This window comes from Lepisma saccharinum, chromosome 2, assembly GCF_977018435.1.
Source record: "Lepisma saccharinum chromosome 2, izLepSacc3.1, whole genome shotgun sequence".
NCBI lineage: Eukaryota > Metazoa > Arthropoda > Insecta > Zygentoma > Lepismatidae > Lepisma > Lepisma saccharinum.
Window position 1 is genome coordinate 214,874,366 of NC_139230.1, and position 23,557 is coordinate 214,897,922.

Below are 23,557 nucleotides of genomic sequence, written 5' to 3' on the forward strand. Positions count from 1 at the left end.
TAAGTAGTTTTAGATGCAATTTGTGTACAAAAAGGCACTTTTTTTAGTGCAAAACTGAAAACCCAGGTGTATTTATGGTTTTGTCATCAATGTGTCCTTTCAGCCACGTTTCGGTGACTAAAAGGGCATCCACGTTCATTTCCTTTACGGTGTGACATACTTCGTCCAGTTTGCGCGTCAGGGAGCGAATGTTTACATGTGCGATAGTGAAAGAGGAGGGAGGGCGGGGAGAGGCAACAGTGGTCGTGTTGGCCAGGGGCAATTTTCTTGGAAGAAAGCAAAGGTCTTTCCTCCTATTTGTCACTGCAGCGGAGGTTGAGGGCGATGGAATGCACTGAACCATTAGAGTGGCAACATTTGAAAGTTTAACATATACCCCATGAATTCTGATGGCCAGAAGCAAAATAAAATATTTACCTGTGCACATATTTTCCACAAAATCTATAAAGTTGATTGCATTTAACAGAAAAATATCAACTGTGATATGCATTTCATCAAGATTAAAAAATAAAGAAAAATAATAGTAAAAAAATATATATATAAAAATCAAATAATATAAAATAAAACTGAAAACAGAATTAAATTAAATATATTAAATAAAATGAGGATACTTGTGTCCCATGTTAAGTATCACATAATGCATCGCATCCCAGTCTGTCTGGTGCTTTATTTTTAACAACACAGTGTAGTTAGGGGGAGGACAACTAATAGCTTTATGCACTGGATTTTGAATGCTCATTCCTATTCTAGAGTCCCTGAAGCTGTGCCTCTCTCGTGATATAGTTCTTCTTGCCATCCACGATGATCACAATTTTTCCATCTTGCGTGTACACATTCTTAGTATCAAAATTTTTAATGGCTTGACGTAGTAGTTGCAGTCTTGCCATGCATAGGTCCTCCCTGATTACAATGCCAGAGTTCTTGAGTTTGCTTTTCTTCCTGAAGACTGCCGACCGTGATCTGTAGCTCGTGAATTTCACAATTATGGGTCTTGTTGTTCCAGGGCACTTTTTGTCCAACACGATGCAAGTGGCAAATGTCTTCCTCCTTTAATTTTAGGCCCAGCAGTTTTTTTTTTTAAAAAAAACAAAAGCACAATATTGTCTGTGAGCTCTTCTTTCTTCTCAGGGATCCCAATGATTCGGACACTGTTATGTCTCTGGTATTGTTCTAGCTCATGAATGTTTTCGTACAGCTCCTGTATCTCATCATCTTTGCTGTGGAGCTCATTGCGTAGGTCTTCGAACATGTCGCTGTTGAATTTCAGCAAATCCTCAAGTCTTTCCACCATGATTTACGTCACCAATTCAATTATTGCATCACCAATTACTTTCAACACTTAAGGTGTTTGCACTGCCCACTTTATTTTGTCGCATATCTGTTGCGTAAGCTAACCCTTACCTGCATTGCCAGATGGTGATTTGACTCCCGTAGTGCTGCTGCTACCTCTGCACCTTCCAGGAGCCATGGCATTGTTGGAGTTTTCAATAATATGCCACAAGAACCACAAAGCTGACACTTCTCTAATATTTTTCAGTCTGAGCTGCTGCAGGTACACTTCACACTACTTGTAATGCACCAAATATAACTCTATAGCTGCTATATATATATATATATATATATATATATATATATATATGAGTTAGCGGGATGCGATTTGAACGTGTTCTAGCACTCGGCAGCCATTACACATAATCAAATACAATGAAGCTACTATTCATTCTCATCATTGCAATTAACTTAGAGAGGTAGAAAAGTGATGTTAAAAAGCTATTTACAAACATTCCAGATCTCGGAAACTATAAAACACAAAAATAAAATTGATGGCCTTAAAACCTACCAAATATTGGTTTGCCTGCCTGTGGGAGTCAACATTTAGTTGTGCACGACTTAACACATACTTCTAACGAATTATAGTACCTGGGATTATGGTTCTTTGTGGAAAGACCAGAAATGTTCTTATCCAGACCATTTTTATTATGTACTGTGAATAATAATATTTATTTTGAAATGGATAAATCTGTGGAATTTAATTTTGATTTGGTTTTTCGTCATCCTTACATTTTGCATGTCCTTTTAATAGTAATTTTGAGAAATACTTTGGACTACATTGATAACTTTCCTTTCCAGATTGTGATACTGGATTACTCTGTGGAAACAACCCACCTCCTGTAAACTGTTCACCTCTTTTTATTTCAAAATGGATCGACTACTCCAACAAGTATGGGTTTGGCTTTCAGTTGTCAGATAAATCTGTTGGAGTTTTGTTTAATGATGGCACAAGGATTAGTTTCACGGCTGACAGAAGGTAATCAGATGCATTTTATCATATTCATGTTCAAGCATTAAATTTAACTTTATTGCATAATTTTGTCAGATATTATGTACATTAGCACATTGCAATTGATATCAAATCCTATTTCTTTGATAAGATCTATTCACTTTGCATCATAATAAGTTTCAAGTTCAAATTGCTTAATTTTTCTGAAAGATTGCAAGACCAATGAAACGCTAGCAAGGTTTTCCTCAGTTTTCCCATACATGTCAAATGAGTAGGAAGGAGGAAAAATTTTTAGACAAAATTAAATTCACATAATAATATATTGTAATCTAAACTTCTTTCTGAATGAAGAATGTATTTAAAGAAAAATATCAACCCACTGTGTGTGAGCTGAAAATTCAGTCATTTGTATTTTCCTTTCCAGTCGTGTGGAATTCCATGACCTACATGGTAAGATTACAGCTCACCCTGCTCATTCAGTTCCTATTCCACTACAAGAGCGCTTCACATTGCTTCGATACTTCAGTCAATATATGGACGAAAATCTCACTGAAGGTGGAGACATGAAGCAACTGTCCCATCGACACAAATCAACAGTTCCTCATATGAAACGCTGGGTTAGAACAAACACTGCCATAATAATGGAGCTCTGTACTGGAACGTTACAGGTATATTGAAATTTTATCTTAGATTAGAATGAATGAAAATGTAATATTCTTGTGCATGCCAAGTTTCTTTCAGCTACAGTTTTTGACACTGAAGATTTTGAAATATTCATAAAGCCATCAGGATCAGCACATTATTGTTTCAAATGTAAGAAAACAAGTATGTAAAAGGTGTCGAGGAAGTCCTTTTAAACTTAAAAAAAATTATGAAATATCCAAATAGAGGAACTTTGAAAAAACAAATTGATGCACATATACAGTGTGTCATTGTAATGCACACACAGACCACAGGAATGTATAGTGGACATCAAAGCAAAAACTTGTCTTGGTAGCATTTTTGTTGTTGGTGAACATGAACATTCAAGAAAGCCAGTTTTGCCATCTGTGTGCTGGTAACCCAACATAACCTTTGATTGCTGCATCTGTGACATGTTTTCTTGTTGTGAACTTTTGTTCAAACTTTTGCCAGAGTTATCTATGATCATGAATAACAACCAACACAGTTGGCAAGACCACAGACAATGCTGTCAGAATGTTATTGTGAATATATATAATTGTAAATGCTTTTGATTTAGTCTACATCTCGATCAGATGCACTTGCTACACTTTCAAATAAATTAATGCAAAATGGATTGCAATAAGAGAACAGGTTGTTATGAAACCTGTCTAAAGGCAAAGAAATATGATACTGTATTGCAGATTGGCCTACCCCTAAACAAAATATGACTCATTGATGATGACCTAGCAGTGAAATTTCACTAACTTTTGAATTGTGAAAGCACTTTTTTTCCTTTTCATTTGAGCTTTTTTAAAGTCAACCCTAATGTGCATGTACTGTTACTGCTATAAAATATTCACTATGTTTGGATTACCTGGCAGAATGAAGTAGCCTCAGAGTTCAAGTATTGAACAAGATTTGAATTGGGTTGGTTCAGGTCTTTTCATTCTCATTGCAGCAGTAAATTCATTGTAGAAATAAGGAAAGTATAGTAACTAACAAAGCAGGACTTTGGGAGAGATGATATTTGGTTCCATGCTCACCCTAATATTTTTCCACAGATCATAAATTGAAAACAAAACCTTTCTTTGCAGATAAATTTCTTCAAAGACCATACCAAAGTGATATTATCTGCAGGCAAGAATGGGTACCTTGTGACCTATATTAACAGTGAAAGACAGAGTACTTCATATAGATTGGATCAAATGGCTCAAACTGGTTGTGAATCAAGTATATATGATAGGATACATTTTGCTTTGGCAGTCTTGAGAGAGTTTGCAGAATTGGATGGTGAAGAAGTTTAGCAGTTAATGGAACAAAATATCTCAAGATCTGGTCACTTGAAGACATTACAAGCTGTGATTTTTTTGAAGTGCATTTGTTGACATGCTAATGTTTTGTGTAAAAGATGAATTCAGAAGTAAAGTTGCCATTGAAGCAAACCTAGCTGGTTGGTTTTACAGTTGTTACATTTAGTGCTAATTTAAGTTAGGAATGACTGAAGAAAGGTAGCATTGCAAGTTGGCAACCAGCTAAGTTAGTGAAAACTTTTGATCAGGGTTATCCTGGCAGTCAGGTTATTTAACTAGATTTGATAAGATCTTTCAAAGGCCATTAGATTTTGTTGGCATTATGAACTGTTTTACACAAGGAAACAATTATTGAAGTCTGTCTTTAGTAGGTAGCTTTAGGGATTTTGCATCCTTTCTAGATTAGAACCAATACTTGAAACAGAACACATGTTGTATAAATATATATAAATAATGTATGTATCAAGGTCATGGACACTTTTCTTTCTGCTTCACTTAATTTCCTCTGAAGAGAAACCTCTGTAATTTAACTGGTAGAAACATGAAATAACAGGCTGTGAGTGAACCATTGAGAAGTTCTTATGCTAAATAATTCAGCTGTGATCTCTGTAACTCTGACTTCAGTATTGTACAGAATATTTAATGATATGGTGCAACTTTTGATACCACTGTGTTATGAGAAAGGAATACTAGGATATTTTAGGACAATAATAATTGGAAAATGTAAACTTGTTTGTTTTTTGTATGCAAATTTTTAGAGTACAAAATGTAAGAGTTAATGCTAAAGAAGAAAATTTATTTTGATTAGGTTGTAAAGCTGTAAATTCATAATGTGTTCATGTCTTGTAAGAAGACAAAAAGGTTATTGGCTGTCAGAATGGAAGAAAATGTTTTTGCTACTGACCTGACCATAAAAAGATAACCACTGCTCATAGGAAAGTAGAAATTCATAATTAGTGATCATTTCCTTTAGGCTAAGGTATGTACAAAGTTGCTTCTAGAAACTTTTATAGTACCCCAAGCATTGTTTTCAGATTTATATATATATATACATATATATGTATAAATATATTTTAATATTACAGTTGATATATACTAACAGAAGTGTGTGATAATTGCAATAATGAGCCTAGTTTGTAGGTATATGCAATAATGTAGTTGTTTCCCCAGTTTACTTGAAAATAATATAATACATGGAGCACTGCTTACACTGTTGGAAAGAAAAATCAGTCATAAGATTCTGCATACCATTAACTTGAATCATAATTTCCTAAGGTTTCAGTGTGAAGTTTCCAAATATTAAGTTTGTGGTGAGAAGATAAATTATGTATGGAAATACTTTGTTGTGAAAACCTCTAAGGGAAGAAAATGTACTTGCTACAATCTTATTTTGTAGTTAGGGTACAAAACTTTTGGTGTGGGATGGAAGTTTAATGTTACTTGTACTTTCAAGCTCACTCAATATTAATCCATTAAAACTTCAAGTTATCATTAGATCCAGTGATGATGCCAAATAGAGGAAATGGGGTGACAAGAAATCATAGATAAATAAATACTCATTTTGCCCTATTGTGTATTTTTGAATGTTGTTTAGGTGTGACCTCCTCTCTGCCTCCCTGAATTTTCTCTGGCACTGATTAGAGTCCTCTTCCAATAAATGCCTAACAACTTCCTGCAGTTTTGAAACTCTGTTTGGCAGTGGTGAAGCGTGACATTTTTACGTAGTCATCACAAGATTTCCCAAACGTCAGGGTCGATCTTTCAACGGAGGGAAGGGGGGGGGGAGGTACATTATATCTTTGCCATAAATGTCAACGTCATTGCCAATTCAATGTAAAAGCTCATACCACAGACCTTAAGAATACAAAAAAACACAATTCTATCCCATAGGATGAGAAATATTAAATATGATCGAAACTGAAATGAAAACACCTCAATTGTTGCGTTTAAAGTAAGAACTTTTATGGTCCACCCTCAATTGTTTTGATGATAAAAAGCAGATTTCATATCATTCAATGTATGCTTTTCCTCCTAACAAGTGAAAATAGCAGACATTTGCAGTGGTGTGCCCGTTCACTTTTTAGTAGTTATTCCTGAATTCCTCATTTTGTCATCTTTTCCTTTGACTTTTTTTGTAAGATTATTGAGCCAAAGCAGGGGGATTATGACCCTCACCAACCCCTTCTTGATCACACTACTGGACACTCTGAAGAAACTTGTTGACTCCAGACCCAGACAAACCTTGCCGTGGCTGTAAGCATGGGGATGGGGGCTGAAAAAAAAGGCCTGTTATGACCCAGACCTTCAAGAGTGGGTGAAAGTAGAGGTTGTTGAAACTGCCTGTTCGGAAGCGTTCAGCCGTGGTTCGGCTGTTCTCTGCACCATCAAAGACGATGGATTTGCACCTCTTCTACGATGAGCTGGGGCTTCTAACACCATTTCCTTCAATGGAAAACTTGACGGGAGGGTTCGCCACGAGGGGTAGTACTGGGGCATCATTTCAATGCGCTAAGATTACCGAATCTCTTGTTGCGTATTTCCAGGTGTTTCATGCTGTTGCTTGGCTTATTTCGCACAAATATGCGAGTATGCTGACTTATTTGTTACTTCATTTCTAAAATATATAAAATGCAATATTTTTATTACTTTGCTTGGTCATCGCCGCATCTCCCTATGACCGTACTGTTTGGCAACATGGACTTTTTGTGTCAAACCTATTCTAAAATCTTAGTACTTGTGGCATATCTGCCCATTCAAAATGTTAATTTTTTTGCGAGTTTAGCTCTGTAAAACTTATATTTAAAATAATATGTTTCATTATACCTAAAAGTTGTGTGCTATTCTGTTTATGGCAGAAGTTCACTGCGATTTGAATGCAACATGGATTAGAATATTTCTTAACACAGTTCTGTATCTATATGAAAAGGTGGGGGCATCCTTAAGTCACAACATGTATTTCCGACATGGTTCATATTTGTCTTCTTGAGCTTAAATAGAAGGTGCTAATTGGTTATCAACAAAACCATTCTTCCATTAATATTTTTATCTCTATGCCATGTTTGTGTTGCTTGTTTGTTTATTCAGGCATAGCTACAAATTTTGGCACGTATGTCCACTTTCTGAAGCTTTCATCAGATCAGGGGGGGGGGGGGCAAGGTTTAGGTTAAAACATGATAAAATACAGATTGTCAAAAGGTTAAAAATATGAAGAAGAAAATCATATTTTTGTAGGGTAGTTTTCATGTAAAATATAACCACCCCTCTGTTTTCCTGTCAGCCAGTGCATTTAATGTTTTTGTTGCAAAAAAAATTGCAAGTGGACGTTCATATGGGAAATCATATTATAAAGTAATTCCTATTACTGTTCTTTTAACTTAAAATATATCATCTTACGTTCATTGATAAAATTTTCACAGTTAAAAACAAACTGCACAATAATAAAATGAAGAAAGAAAATCTTCAGGAATTTTGCTGCTTCCAGTGGGCAAATAGAAGGTAATCTCCAATGACAGAGATGGTAAAGGATGGAGTTTTGTTCGTTTTACCTTTCACTACTGATGACCAACATAAATAAAGTGGCAAAATGTCGGAAGGCATGTAGTTTTTTAATTTTATTGTGCTTTCTGTTTTAAAATGGAGAATTGCTGTTGCCAATGGACATAAGATGGTGAATTTTGGTGAGCAACTCATGCTGGTAAAGTTGATAAATTTTAAAATGTATTACATTTTATGTAAGCTCTATGTAGAACTCTCTTCTTCCATTTTACATGCATTAATGTTTCCACTGGTGATCGAAGTGAGGTATAACAGAGCATGCCTACAATCTTCTTATGGTAGCATCGATAAACCTCAAGCTTTGTACTGAAGTTTGTTTCACTTCAATCATTGTGACATTTTTTTGTAACTATGTTTAATATTGTGGATATTAAAGTAGATTCTTAACTACTAAAAGTAGGAATTGAAACTTTCGTGCCAACATGTAAGAAACTTGTTCTCAGGTAATCCACAAAGATAGATCAATCTAGGTTAGATCAGTCCAATTTAATGTGAGTGATCCCCCAAGAACATCTGCTTGGTTCATAACTACACGGTGATTATAAAGTCTCAATTCATTTTTGAGAAAAAGAGGTTTAAGATTAGAATAAATGTATTGAATGAACTTCCTGACTTCCTGGTACATGGTAACACATAATCAACATTGAAAAAAAAAAAAAAACATCCAGCATGATAAGAGGAGTACAGAAGAAAATCCATGAAAGTGTCACCCACTGGCGGTTTCAGGATTCGTGAACAAGGGGTACAATAAGCAAAACAGCACCCCCCTGTACTTATACCGAATTACAATCTATTACACAGTTTCACACAGTCTTTTATATATTACAATACCTTTACCAATTGACGTGACTAATGTAGAATTTACTGCAAAAGTGAACCAAGTGCAAGAGCAAACCTATTTTTGCATAAGTGCGTAACCTACTTTTGTTCACATTGAATTTCAATAAATTTAAAATTTCCTGCTTTTCCGTTGATAATTTTGTACAATAAAATTTGCTCGTGGATTTCTCTTCTAGTAGAATGTATGATACTAATTTTTTTCTAGCAATTTTATATGTAGTATCTGTATGACAATTTTTTTATAAGTTTAATAATAAAGTATAATTAACGTAAGAACTTTTTGGAATATACAGCACCAGTAAAAAGGATCCCATATTATACAGGCATATTTCTATATGCTTCTAACGAAACTATTAACATTTAATTATTATTTAATAATTAAATAATATAATTAATGCCTCTATATTGTTAATGTCTTCTGTATTTGTTATAATAAAACCTAGTACATGATACGAGGTATTACATACAATATTTTTTCAATATGTGTTCCGAAAGACAAAAGTCAACTTATGATCGATCAATGATTTCTGTCCTCCTTTCCAAAACATTACCACCCACCTTACACTCTAAGCAGACAAAATTGATCTTTCTCTTGTGGTGCTGGTGCCGTAAGGTTTATTTAATTTTCCTCTATTTGTACTGAAATGTTTCTGCATGTTAAAAATACCAAGATTAACTGTTGAGTTTACAAAAGAAGCCTACGAGGGCCATACGATCTGAATGTATCAATGCAATGTGAAATATTAACATTTCTGCACAAGTTTTGTTCAACAAACATCATCAATAATTCCTCGAGTCAATCTTGTCATGGTTTTTATTTTTGATTTCACCAAAGTCAACTTCGAGAAACTTCTCTCTATGCTGGCTGTCGAAATTGGTATGCACAAAAATGATCAAGTGATTGACTTTACTGTTGGGTAAAGAACAGCTGTCGCTGCAGATCTGGAACACTCCACCAATAAGGGAATAGTCCTAGCTTCAGAAAACTGCACATCGTTTCTCAACAAGTAAATTTCACTTGTAACCCGTTCCAATGGCCCTGCATATTTGCTGCTCCATCGTAAAACTGCGCTAAAACTTTTCCATTTGACAACTCCATCATGTCCAATGACATCCGCAAGAGATCCAAAGTACTCCGCTTTTGTCGACTTTGCTCTTTTCAGTGCAATCAGGGCTTCATGAACTTTTTAAGTCCTCCTGACACCAGCGTATGAATATTGCTACCTGTTCGAGTTTCGAACGGTCCGTTGTTTCGTCCATCATCACAGAAACATGTTCAGTTTCTTTGAATGATGCACGCATTTTGTCGGTCATAACATCGTGGATTGATTTAATGATGTCATTTTGGATGGTTTTCGAGGTGTATTTTGAGTTATCAGCACCATCCCTATGCTGCCCCAATACAGGATCAAAGTCTGCAATCAAGGTGTAAAGTTCCTTGAACAAACCACGATATGTACTACCCTCTCCTTCACTGTGGCCACACAACAGAGCACCAGCTATAGCCAAGGTCTGAACGAACCAGACTAAAGGAACCATGACTTCCCTGGTTTGTAGCCTCTATGCTTCTCTTCTGTGAAGCTCTTCCGCTCTTGCATCAGATAGTATTGCATCAATTCTTCTTTTTCTCAGGAACAAATTGGGCTACGTTCTGCCTTCATGTTGCCCCGGCATCCATGAAACAACAGGCGGTAGGCCGTACCATCATACCCCCCCGGAGCTGCCAGTGGTGTCACCTCAACTTACTACCACATGAGCACCCTGCAATTATACATAAACATCTCAATGACTTGCCGTTTCACTAAACACGTTTGAGACCATTGCCAGTGTCATGTTGAGCACACAGTGCTGGATACGTTGATGCAGGTGTTGAGGAGAGGTGATCTTTACCCTGTACACTTGTGACTTAATGTACCCTCATGCAAAACAGTCAAAAGGTGTGAGATCCATAGATCGTGGTGCCTAATGCATTGTGATCACCCTATCAATACACCTATGTGGAAACTTAGAATCCAAGAATGCACAAACAGTTTGAAGTGAGGTGGAGGAGCTCCATCCTGTTGGAAAACCACGGTTTCTAAGATGTCATCCTGCTCCAATTGTGGTTGAAGGATAAATTCCACCATATTGATACACCTTGTGTCCTGTGAAGAAAAATGGGCCACATATCTTGGATTTTGTGATCCCCAACCACACATTGAATTTGGGGGTGTTTTCTTCCCACTGGAGGACCTTGTGTGGCTGTTCATTTGCCCACACTCTGCAGTTGTGTTGGTTGACAGTTCCACAAGTGTGGAATGTGGCTTAATCACTAAACAACATGTGTTCCTCCTCCATGCCTGTAACAGCTCTGCACACATTGTTTTGCAACAAGCATAGTCCTACCTTTTTAACGTGTAACACCTGAAGATGGCATGGCTGTTTCTTTATGTGTAATGGGAGTATCTTCTGCACAGTCAGTTGTGGTAACAACAGCTCCCGGTTTAGCCTTATTGCACATGCTTTTGGGCTTCTGGTGATGGCATTTTCCACCCATTGTATGGTTTCTGCTGCTACGCTTGGCCTTCCTGAACGTTTAGCATTGTTCACAGTACCTGTTCGCTTGAACTTTTGAACCAGTAGCCCGATATTAGCCCTGGTTGGAGCAGGTTTGTAGAATTTCCACTCAAAAGTTGTTTGGACCTCTTTGAAGCTTAATCCCCACAAACATTCAGCCTCCACAGCTATTCTCTCTTCTTTAGTCAACACTTTCATATCATGTAGAAGAGAAAGAAGAAAGCAGCCGTTTTCACAAAAATGGATCGAAACTTTATAATCACCCTGTATTATGTTAATCAGGTTAACTGAAGCAGCCATATTTTACTTCAATTAACACTATTTTTAACACATGTTGGGAATTTCATCTCCTTGCTCTTTTGTATTTCTAAATTTGACTGCACACAGTTACTACAATCACTACATGACACAAATAAACTAATGATGAGAGTTGAGAAAATATTTCTTCTACACTATTTGACCATTAATTTATGCAGTAATTCTGATGTTCTTTCCCATTTTCATGACTATTATATTTCTTTTTTTTAAAAACGGTAAAAGGTCCTATTCACCATTTTATCAATGTTTCATAACTTCTGTTTGTCATGGTAAGGTTATTTTGGAGAATTATATATGTATAAAATAAGAATATCTGTACACATATAATGTCTACTTTTTGCCTGATAACCTATTTGAAGCATGTATTCTTATCTCCAGGTTAGCAATTAGTTTTTATGGTTGGTTTGTTGGTAACAGTATAAGCAATGGTTGCATGTTATGTCTTCAGTTGAGTAGTGTGGAAATTTTTCATATGAAATAGCCAAGAATCTGAAAGAGAATATATGAAGTAACTATTGCTAATGCTTTCACTTTATTTTCTAACTGTCTGAATAAATGTTGAAATTCCAAGACTTTTATTGTACTGACTGTTGTGGACCATTTGAAACTAGAAAGTAACCAACTGGCACTTAAACATTTGTAAGTTGGAAACTTGTGTTTGGAATTGTGATAATTCTTTGTGGCGATATTTAACTTGCAATGTGCAGGGTTCAGTCAGCGACAGGCTTTGGATTTTTATTATTTCCATTTAACATTTTCTATTTAGAAGTTTCAGAAAAAAATCAACACATAATTTTTATTTTTTCGTTTTCCATGGTTGTCATATCAGGATAGTAAGTGTAATGTCTTCAAACCGTGACCTTTATGATCATTTATAAATCCTTGTTTACATTGCACAAATCTAGATTCCGACAAGATGATACATATTTTGTGTGCTCTTGTATGACAGTCATGTCAATAAAACTTGAGATAACCACAAAATACTAATCTTTTTCATAAACCTTTCAGAGTTGGTTTGTTTTATATTTGTTAGTGTTCATTGAATTCTGAAAGGAAGTGACTTTTTGCAATTTCTTTAATTCCCTGCCCAATCTGAAATGTGAATATTCTAGGACCTGTTAAAATAAAAAAAAAGCCTGTGTTTAATTAAGGCATAATTGAAGTTATCATTAAAAAAAATATTGGTTAGTTGCAAAGCAAGTAATGCAGAATCCCCAAAATGCCTTGCATTTGTACTTAGAAGACTGCATTGATTTCTCTTGTATGGAAAGTTGGAAATTCATAAAGCTTTTTCTTGAGAATATATATATCCGAGGATTAGAAATATAATTTTGATTTTGACAAATAGACTGAATGTGTTGTGTATCTTATCATATTTGTTAAGTGAAGATAACTAATTATAATGCCATCAGAAGTCTTCCTACAATTTTATATAGGAGTTCTTTGGAATTCAGTTTTCTTATTGATTATAAAATGTTTAATAGTATTAAATGCCACTAGATGGATTGAACTTTTCATACAGTTTTACAGTTATACATTGGTTTGGCACTTTTCAGTTATTTGTGTTCATAATTTTTCAAGTCTCAAAAGAATTGCAAGTACTTTTGTTTCTTGTACAATCATAGTCTTTCAGTTTATCATTATTGTTATTTTTGTGCTTGTGTGAAATATGTTTCAAATTTAAATGTATTTTGTTCTATAACAATAAAAACAAAGAATCCAAGAGAAGCATGGTAAATTCCTGTTGCACCTATTGTGAATGTATGTACTTGTTCCCTGTCCACCTACAGTCTCTTCTCATAGGTGTGTGCAGCCCCTCTGATTATGTGTGTGTGTGTGTGTATGTATACATATATATACAGGGTGTTACTAAAGTTAGTTTCCAATGCTTAGAAGGTGATTCTCCATGTGAAAATAAACACAAAAGTTCATGTGACGAAATGCCGAAAACTGCACCCATTCGAAGTTATTGAAGTGGGAAAAAGTGTGAAAATTATGTTTACAAGGAAATATTGGCACAACGGCCAAACATATGACAGCGGCGAAGGGTGTTCCACAAAGAAATGCGGCATGTTCTATTCAAAAAAGGACATGGAAGATGTGTGAAGCAAGGGATTCCCCAAAGGAAACAAATGGGGTCTGTTGAAGTCATAGGAATAGGGAAGGGTTTAGCGAGATGTATTATCCACGGAAAGTGATATGTGGAGACTGACAACTAAGAAGAAAGTGAATATCCATAGTGGACATCACCATTACGTAGAAAAACAAAGATGGTGGTGGTGGTCGCCAGGTTGCATATGTGTCGACATGTTCACTGTGTGCAGAGTGGAGGTGCCGAGGGAACCACATCACAGACTATGTTCAAACTGTCTGCCATTAACTTTCACGCAGAGATGACAATGCCGAATCAATGATTGTCTAGTGCAAGTAAACAACCCCACGGTGTATGCTATCATCCCTGCGGCGACATTAATGCGTGCAACGAGGTCCTCGGCTGACACAACAGGTGTTTCGTATACAAGGCGTTTCATCTCTCCCCAGAGAAAGAAGTCCAGGGGAGTGATGTCCGGCGATCTTGCTGGCGAAGGGTGTTCCACAAAGAAATGCAGCATGCTCTATTCAAAAAAGCACATGGCAGATATGTGAAGTTGCGGTGTTAAATGCAGTCCGGGATCTTCCTGACACCAGTACGCACGCTATAGCCAGTGGTCACAACACCTCCCATGTTAATGTGTGGCGCATCCTATCCGAAGAGGGGAAGTACCCTTTCAAACTCCAAAAGGTACAAGACCTTTTACCTCAGGACTTTGACCCATGTGTGGTGTTTTGCCAATGGTTTTTGCATCACATGGAAACTATCCCAAATTCTGTGAACAGGGTGTTGTGGACAGATGAAGCAATGTTTACCAAAACTGGCATGTTCAATAGTAAAAACAGTTACGTTTGGGATTTTGCAAATCCACATGCAATTCTCGTGGCACACCATCAGCACAGGTTTGCGGTTAAAGTGTGGTGTGGGATAGTGCATGACCGTTTGATTGGGCCGTACATTTTCCCTGTTCGCCTGTGTGGTGGTACATACCATACATTTCTTCGTGATGTTTTGCCTGAACTGTTGGAGGATGTGCCCTTGGCACTGAGGCAAGGACTATGGTTCCAACACGATGGTGCATCACCACATTTCAACCAAAATGTGTGTCAGTTCCTCAATGGCTTATTCCACAATCGGTGTATTGGTAGGGGTGGGCCTGTGCCGTGGCCAGCAACATCGTTGGACATCACTCCCCTGCACTTTTTTCTATGGGGAGAGATGAAACGCCTCGTATAAGAAACACCTGTCATGTCAGCTGAGGATCTCGTTGCACGCATTAATGTCGCCGCAGTGACGATAGCAGACACCACGGGGTTGTTTGCTTGCACTAGAAAATCGTTGATTCGGCATTGTCATCTCTGCGTGGAAGTTAATGGCAGACAGTTTGAACATCATCTGATGTGGTTCCCTTGGCAACTCCACTCTGCACACAGTGAACATGTTGACACATATATGCAACCTAGCACACCACCACCATCATCTTTCTACGTAATGGTGATGTCCACTACGGATATTCGCTTTATTCTTAGTTGTCAGTCTCCACATATCACTTTCCGTGGATAACACATCTCGCTTAACCCTTCCCTACCCCCATGACTTCCAACAGACCCATTCGCTTCCTTTGGGGAATCCCTTGCGCATCAACTTCACACATCTTCCATGTCCTTTTTTGAATAGAGCATGCCGCATTTCTTTGTGGAACGCCCTTTGCCGCGGTCATGTGTTTGGCTGTTGTCCCAATAATTTCCTTGTAAACATAATTTTCCCACTTTTTACCACTCAATAACTCCAAATGGGTGCCATTTTCGGCATTTTGTCACATGAACTTTTGTGTTTTTCAGTTGTAGAATCACCTCTTAAGCATTGGAAACGAACTTGAGTAACACCCTGTATATATACAAGTTATACACTACCGACAAAAAGTTTAAGACCACCAGGAAAAAGTGCCAAAAATCAGTAGAAATGAATGTATTTTGTAATTTATGTACAAGAAACAGATGTAAGAATCTGCTTGGCAATGTACAAACATAGGTACATCCACTATACATACTAATGTCACCTCATATTTTGCTTTCATCAATATGTCCGCCATGGGCCTTAATGACAGCAGCGCAAAAACGTGGCATGCGCTCCAATAGTTTGTCCAGTTAGGATGTTTGAATGTTACGCCAGGCATTGTTCATGAATAGCCATAGCTGTTGAGTGTTGCTGGGTAAATTCTTCCTGATGTCCCTATCGATTTGTTCCCATAGCAGTTCAATTGGTGAAAGATCAGCAGAGTGTGGTGGCCACATCATTAGAACTAATGCCCCTTCTGTTGCCTTGCATTTTAAATACCGCGTGCACAATTTGGATGTATGTTTGGGATCATTATCTTGTTGAAAAATAAACCCATTACCAACAAGACGACGACCAGAGAGGATGGCATGGTGCACCAATATCTGATCATACCCTTCTTTTACCAATGTTCCCTGAATTTTATGAAGGTCCCCCATCTAGTTTCCGGCAAAACATCCCCACACCATTACACTTCCACCCCTATGTTTCACTGTGGGAACAAGACACTGTTCTTTCATTCTCTCGCCGACCTTTCTAAGCACAAAGGTTCGCCTATTGCTGCCAAATAATTCATATTTGGTTTCGTCGGTCCAGAGTACCAGTTTCCACTTATCCACAGTCCAACCTTGGTGCGTTTTAGCCCAGGCCAATCGTTTCGTCTTGTTCACACATCGTAACAATGGCTTTCTAGCAGCTACTCTGCCATGCAGCCCTTCTTCACGCAACCTATTCTTCACCGTTGACACAGACACAGTCGTCACTCTGCTGTTATTCAGGGAAGCAGCGATGACTGGTGCTGTTAGGCGCCTGTTCCATTTGCTAGTTACTGTAATATATCTATCGTCAGCTGCAGACGTTACACGAGCTCTTCCACTACGTAAACGGTCAGCATGACTGTTGGTTTTACGGTATCTGTCCAATGCACAATGAATACCAGTCTTGGAAATATTCAGTTTTCTTGCTATTTCGCGTTCCGAATAAGCTTCATTTTTCAGTGCACATATCACAGCATGCTTTGCAACCGAAATCGCCTGTTCCCCACGATGACGGGCCATTTCACACAGCTCCACTTACCTTGCACACCTTACACACAATAATGGGGTCGCAATGTTGCCTGCATGAACAGCAACTGACCCTGAGCCACTGATAAGGATGCGCATGAGGCTGGCTACCGTACTGACCGGTTTAATGCACACAGATGCAATGTTGCCAGCTTCAGCAACGTTTTTGTCACTTTCCATTTTGCCAACCACATGCTACACATTTGAAAAAAAAATTGGTATCGCGTCTTGCGAGGTTCAAACTAGACTACATTGCATTTTCCATGTGTATCATCGTCACGTCGTTCATGGACAGGAACAGTTGGTTCCATACAACACTCCATACTGATTTTTTGGCAGTTTTTCATGGTGGTCTTAAACTTTTTGTCGGTTGTGTATATATAAAACATATTATTTAAATATATTAAATGATCAATTCATTAGCCCCATAACAAACCAAGAGCAAAAATGATATAAATTGTCTCTGAATTGTGCGCGCTCCTTTCCTCCAAATCAAACTGTTATAGCAGCAACTGTCTGAAGTACTTAGTTATTTTTACTTCTTTCTAGTTATTTTTACTTCTTTCTGGTAATTTACAGAATACATTACAGAAAAGAAATTGTGAGTGAAGCGAGCAAGAACATTTTTCGACCCAAATATTTGCAAGTCAAAAACAGTATTGATTTAATAGGGCGCAAGATATTTCATGGGACACCATGTCATTCTGTTTTACAATTTTTCTCAGATTGTTCGGCACCCAGGGACAACTCCTGCCACTCCCTAGCTACTACGGCTCTGAACTTGACAAGACTAAGAAAAGTAGATATTGCGAGTGAATCTAGCAAGAAAATGTTACGAAATATATTTTTAGTAACGCGTCTGACTACCATGCTAAAGGTCCCGGGTTCGATCCCCGGCCGGTTCAAATCCGGGAACTTTTCTAACGATGGAAGCGGCCCCGGTGCCCACCCAGCGTCGAATAACATGGGTACCTGGGGGATACCCTGGGGGGTAAAGGTGGTCAGGGGCATGATGCTGATCACATCACCCCCACTCACGACCAGATCAAGAAAGTGTGGGGCATTACCCCACACCCCCTATACGCCTTCATGGCATGGTGCTATGCACAGGGGAGCACTTTACCTTTTTTTTTTTTACCTTTAAAATTTGAAGTCGAAGGGACAATTCCCCCTCTGTGGCCCCCTGCAGGTGGCCGTCTGGAAGAAAGAATGCAAGAAAGACATGAAAACTAATTCCATCTTGAATATTGTTTTGTCCTGCTACTCGTAGATTCTGCTAGTCTTGCTGTCTTATACTTCAGTGTTTGCCCCACTAGAATTGATTTCCGGCCAAGGTTGGGAAAAGGCAATGCCCCCTGCCACCTTGCGGTTGCACCACAGCACCACTTTCCCCATAGTTGCTTTGTCAAAATACTTCATTTTCTTTAAAAGTATAATATTGTTTAATAACAGCGATAAGATTCCTCTACACTAAATTTCTAGGTGAAAGTATAATAATAATGCAGGTGCATGGAACGTCTGGAAGCGGAGCAAGGATGGCCACAGCTCCCACTTTGAAAACGAATGTCAACCTAAAAGTATAGATTTCACACGTATAATTTGATTTCAGTCATAGTAATTTATATTAATTATTATGTAATGGGGACACAGGAATGAGTAGTGTAAAATACCCTATTATAAGGGCGAGAAAGTATGAACCCCCCTTATGCAGATTTGGCTACACTTAAAACAAGCTCAACATGCCCATATGAGCTTTTTGCTCAAGTGTGGAACCCCGTCTAATCCAAGATTTTTGTAAAAATACCCTCGGGAAGTTCCTGAGAAAGTATGACCCCCCTCAGATTGATTTGCCTACACTTATAAAAGGCACTTCTGTGAGATTGTTGTCCATAAACCTGTCAAAAATATTCCTTTTTTGATATTGTATGATATCTTAAGTATAGTAACTGCTATAGTGCCCTAGCATGTATAGATTTCAAAATATTAACAATTTTGCTAATATTGCATTTTTCAGAAAATTCTATTTATAAAAATTAGGCATTTACAGCTTAAATATTGCATATATCAGGAAAATTATAGACAAAAAATGTAGAGAATCATGCCTAGAATATGCCTACAAAATTTCAAGTCTCCAGTACTGATAGTTTTTGAAAAATCTCAAATTCAAAAAATTATAGATTTTTTAACAAAACTTCTAAACAGCTTCTAGATTTCAAATATGCAACCCCCATGCACCTATCTTGAAAAATAGGCAAGTTATTCAAGATCTAGAGAACAACAAGAGATTTTTGAAAAATTATAGAGATCAAAAAGTTGCATTTTGCCATGCCCAGGCCAAAGCAACAAACCCCATGTCTCTAGGATTCATGGTTCCAGAGATAATCAAAATTCAAAAAATTATCGATTTTTTCAAAATTTGAGTATGTTGCTCTGGGGAACATGCAGAGTCACCCCCAGGAATATAACTGGCCTAGGATCAAAACTAGTGAAAATTGCAAAAATAAAATAATCGATTTTTTCAAAATTTCAGTATGTTGCTCTGGGGGCCATGCAGAGTCACCCCCATAAATATAATTATTCTAGGATCAAAATTAGTGACAGAATGCAGAAACAAAAATTATAATAGGGCTTGGATACAGCTACCAGCCACTATATTTTTATTTTGAACACAGCACTTAAAACTAAGCCAAGATGCACCCCCACCCACCCCCCCACCCACCCACACCCACCTACATCCATACATATTTACTTCCCGGTACACTTCTATTGCATCATGTTGTGTAATATTATGCAATAAATTATTAGGCATGTGTTGTTTTCTGATTAATTGGTTATGACATAATGTGATGATGTGGTGTTTTCTGATTGGTTTAAATAAGCAGGGTTTCTATTGGCTCTATAAATCTATATAAGCCAGAGCACAGTGCAGATTCTTCACCATTGCTGGATCGGCAGTGGAACCCACATCACGGGGGATAGAACCTGAACAGGCTCCACCAAAGTATAGGAGACTTGAAGCATATAATTTGGTGGAATAACCCAAGTAAGGTCATAGAAACAATATACACTGATACAATAAAAGCCAATTTTTGGCAGGGGGGCCAAAGTGGTTCCTAAATACAAAATAATTAATATCTCAAGAACTAATTGACATAGAGCTATGCAGTTTTTTTTGTCTGCACTGAACCCAACTGATATTTTTTATTAAGCATAGAATTTTGATTTGAACCCCAAGAAATTTTATATAAATACCAAAGCCAAAAAATATTAACACACATACACACACACACACACTAAATATACAAAACACACTGCTGAACCCAACTGATATTTTTTTATTAAGCATAGAGTTTTGATTTGAACCCCAAGAAATTTTATATAATAAACATAACAAAATTTTAATATTTATTTTTGTTTAATAGATACAACAAGTTTTGAGCACATAAGCAGTTTCTGAGGAATACAAGGCAGCAGCAGCAGCAAGCAATTAACTTATAGAAGGCAGTGTGTATCATATTTAATTGCATGGATAATCTTGACACAGGATTTTTTGAGAGAAGATGTATTTCAAAATACATAAAATCTAAGTCACTTGTTGATGATTTAAAGCTTAGATTCATTGGCCTGTCCGAGTATGACCTGTTTGCTGTGCAGAATGAAACTGAAATGCAGTGGGTGCTTGCCAGTGACAGGCCATTCCAATGCCTGTATCTCAATTTTATCAGTGAGTTTGAAAGGCGTGTATACAACAAGAACAAGAGAATTGTTGGATTGTTTGTTAATTTTTATACAGACAGGTGCCATTATAATTTAAGGTTGAAATTGTTTGACAATTATTGGTTCAACAATTGCTATGAGCATTGTTTTGAGTATAGGATGCCCATGATTGCATCTCAGAGTTTAAATTGGAGACATTATAAATATTCAAATAAAATTATTAACAAGATATCTAAATATAAGAAGATTGAATTTGTTACAACTGATAATGGGAATTTGTACAGTGGTGAAGATTTCAATCCAGAGTTTGTATCTTATTCCGACTATATATATTTGAATGAGCTTGTCATGTATTTTATAAGGCAAAAATTTAGAGATTGCACTTATGATTGTATTGTTGAGGCACTGGGGCAGAATAATTTGCATGGCATATGCAACTGTGGGAGAGTTTTGTCCAGACTCTCAGTGTGATTTCAGGCACAGGAATCTGGCAGTTGGGCATCAACCCCTCCATATCCATAACAGCTCTGTGTTTATAATAGATAGGAATATTGAGTGCATCTAACAATTCCTGCCCATAACAGTTCCATGTTGTAGAAATATCAGCAAGGCTCTGTGTCTGTGAGATTTGAAACCTTGTTCCCAATCAGTTCCAAGCTGTACAGCTCTGTGTCTGTGAGATTTGAAACCTGTTCCTGTACAGCTCTGTGAGAATTTTCATAGTGCCTAATAATATCAGCACAGCTCAGTTAGGATCGCATCTAACAAATATCAAGGATTTGTACCTAATTACAGTAGCACAGGGATAAGGATAATAAGTATAGACTATTGATATAGAAATTATTTTATTCTTCAATCTTATTCATAACAGTTCTATGCTCCTATGTGTCTGAGCAACATCAGTACAGCACAGCTCTGTTAATTAATATCTATTGAAACATGTGTCTGTGCGGGGATTTGTACCTAAGTATAGCTATTATTGAGTATAGAATTATTATATCTAGATCCATTTTCTGTGTCTGTGCAGGAATTTGTACTTAATAACATCAGTGCAGCATTGCTCTGTTAGAGTATAGATTTATATTATTATTGAAACATCTCTTCACAAACAATCTTATCTAACAATTCTATAACAGTTCCGCTCAGCTCTGTGTCTGTGCGGGGATAAACATCAGTACAGCACAGCTCTGTTGCTCATCTTTTCAGCTCTGTGTCTGTGCAGGGATTTGTACCTAATAACATCAGTACAGCACAGCTCTGTTAGAGTATAGATTTAATTATATTATTATTGAAACATCTAGAAATTATTCTTCAAACAAATATCATCTAACAATTCCATAACAATTCTATGCTCAGCTCTGTTGCTCATCTTTTCAGCTCTGTGTCTGTGCAGGGATTTGTACCTAATAACATCAGTACAACACAGCTCTGTTAGAGTATAGATTTAATTATATTATTATTGAAACATCTAGAAATTATTCTTCCTAACAATTCCATAACAATTCCATGCTCAGCTCTGTGTCTGTGCGGGGATTTGTACCTAATAACATCAGTACAGCACAGCTCTGTTAGAGATAGGGATATTGAGTATAGATTTAATTATTGAAACATCTAGAAATTATTTTTCAAACAAATATCATCTAACAATTCCATAACAATTCCATGCTCAGCTCTGTGTCTGTGCGGGGATTTGTACCTAATAACATCAGTACAGCACAGCTCTGTTAGAGACATTTAATTCTTCACATTTATATCCATAACATCTCTGTGTCTGTGTGTCAGTACAGCACAGCTCTGTTAGAGATAGGGATATTGAGTATAGATTTAATTATATTATTATTGAAACATCTAGAAATTATTTCATTCTTCACAAACAAATCTCATCTAACAATTCCATGCTCAGCTCTGTGTCTGTGTGGGGATTTGTACCTAATAACATCAGAACAACACAGCTCTGTTAGAGACATTTAATTCTTCACATTTATATCCATAACAGCTCTGTGTCTGTGTGAGGCAAGCACAGCTCTGTTAGAGATAGGGGTATTGAGTATTGAAACATCTATAAATTATTTCATTCTTCACAAACAAATCTCATCTAACAATTCCATGCTCAGCTCTGTGTCTGTGTGGGGATTTGTACCTAATAACATCAAAACAATGCAGCTCTGTTAGAGATAGGTATATTATATAAATTTAAAAATTATTTCATTCTTCACAAACAAATCTCATCTAACAATTCCATGCTCAGCTCTGTGTCTGTGTGGGGATTTGTACCTAATAACATCAAAACAACACAGCTCTGTTAGAGACATTTAATTCTTCACATTTATATCCATAACAGCTCTGTGTCTGTGTGAGGCAAGCACAGCTCTGTTAGAGATAGGGGTATTGAGTATTGAAACATCTAGAAATTATTTCATTCTTCACAAACAAATCTCATCTAACAATTCCATGCTCAGCTCTGTGTCTGTGTGGGGATTTGTACCTAATAACATCAAAACAACACAGCTCTGTTAGAGATAGGTATATTATATAAATTTAAAAATTATTTCATTCTTCACAAACAAATCTCATCTAACAATTCCATGCTCAGCTCTGTGTCTGTGCGAGGATTTGTACCTAATAACATCAAAACAACACAGCTCTGTTAGAGACATTTAATTCTTCACATTTATATCCATAACAGCTCTGTGTCTGTGTGAGGCAAGCACAGCTCTGTTAGAGATAGGGATATTGAGTATTGAAACATCTAGAAATTATTTCATTCTTCACAAACAAATCTCATCTAACAATTCCATGCTCAGCTCTGTGTCTGTGTGGGGATTTGTAACTAATAACAACAAAACAACACAGCTCTGTTAGAGATAGGTATATTATATAAATTTAAAAATTATTTCATTCTTCACAAACAAATCTCATCTAACAATTCCATGCTCAGCTCTGTGTCTGTGCGAGGATTTGTACCTAATAACATCAGTACAGCATAGCTCTGTTAGAGACATTTAATTCTTCACATTTATATCCATAACAGCTCTGTGTCTGTGTGAGGCAAGCACAGCTCTGTTAGAGATAGGGATATTGAGTATTGAAACATCTAGAAATTATT

The 23,557-nt window shown here is 37.0% G+C and overlaps 1 protein-coding gene across 1 annotated transcript in view; it reads left to right on the forward strand.

Moving 5' to 3' along the window:
• Positions 1–12,486, forward strand: part of LOC145984310 (serine/threonine-protein kinase PLK1-like) — a 105,701-nt gene extending 93,215 nt beyond the window's left edge. The window contains exons 9-11 of the mRNA XM_083117969.1: positions 2,131–2,308; positions 2,706–2,949; positions 4,039–12,486. Of these exons, the coding sequence (XP_082974095.1) occupies positions 2,131–2,308; positions 2,706–2,949; positions 4,039–4,248 (632 nt within the window). The 3' untranslated portion in view covers positions 4,249–12,486. The remainder of the gene's footprint in view (positions 1–2,130; positions 2,309–2,705; positions 2,950–4,038) is intronic.
• Positions 12,487–23,557: the final 11,071 nt, after the last annotated feature.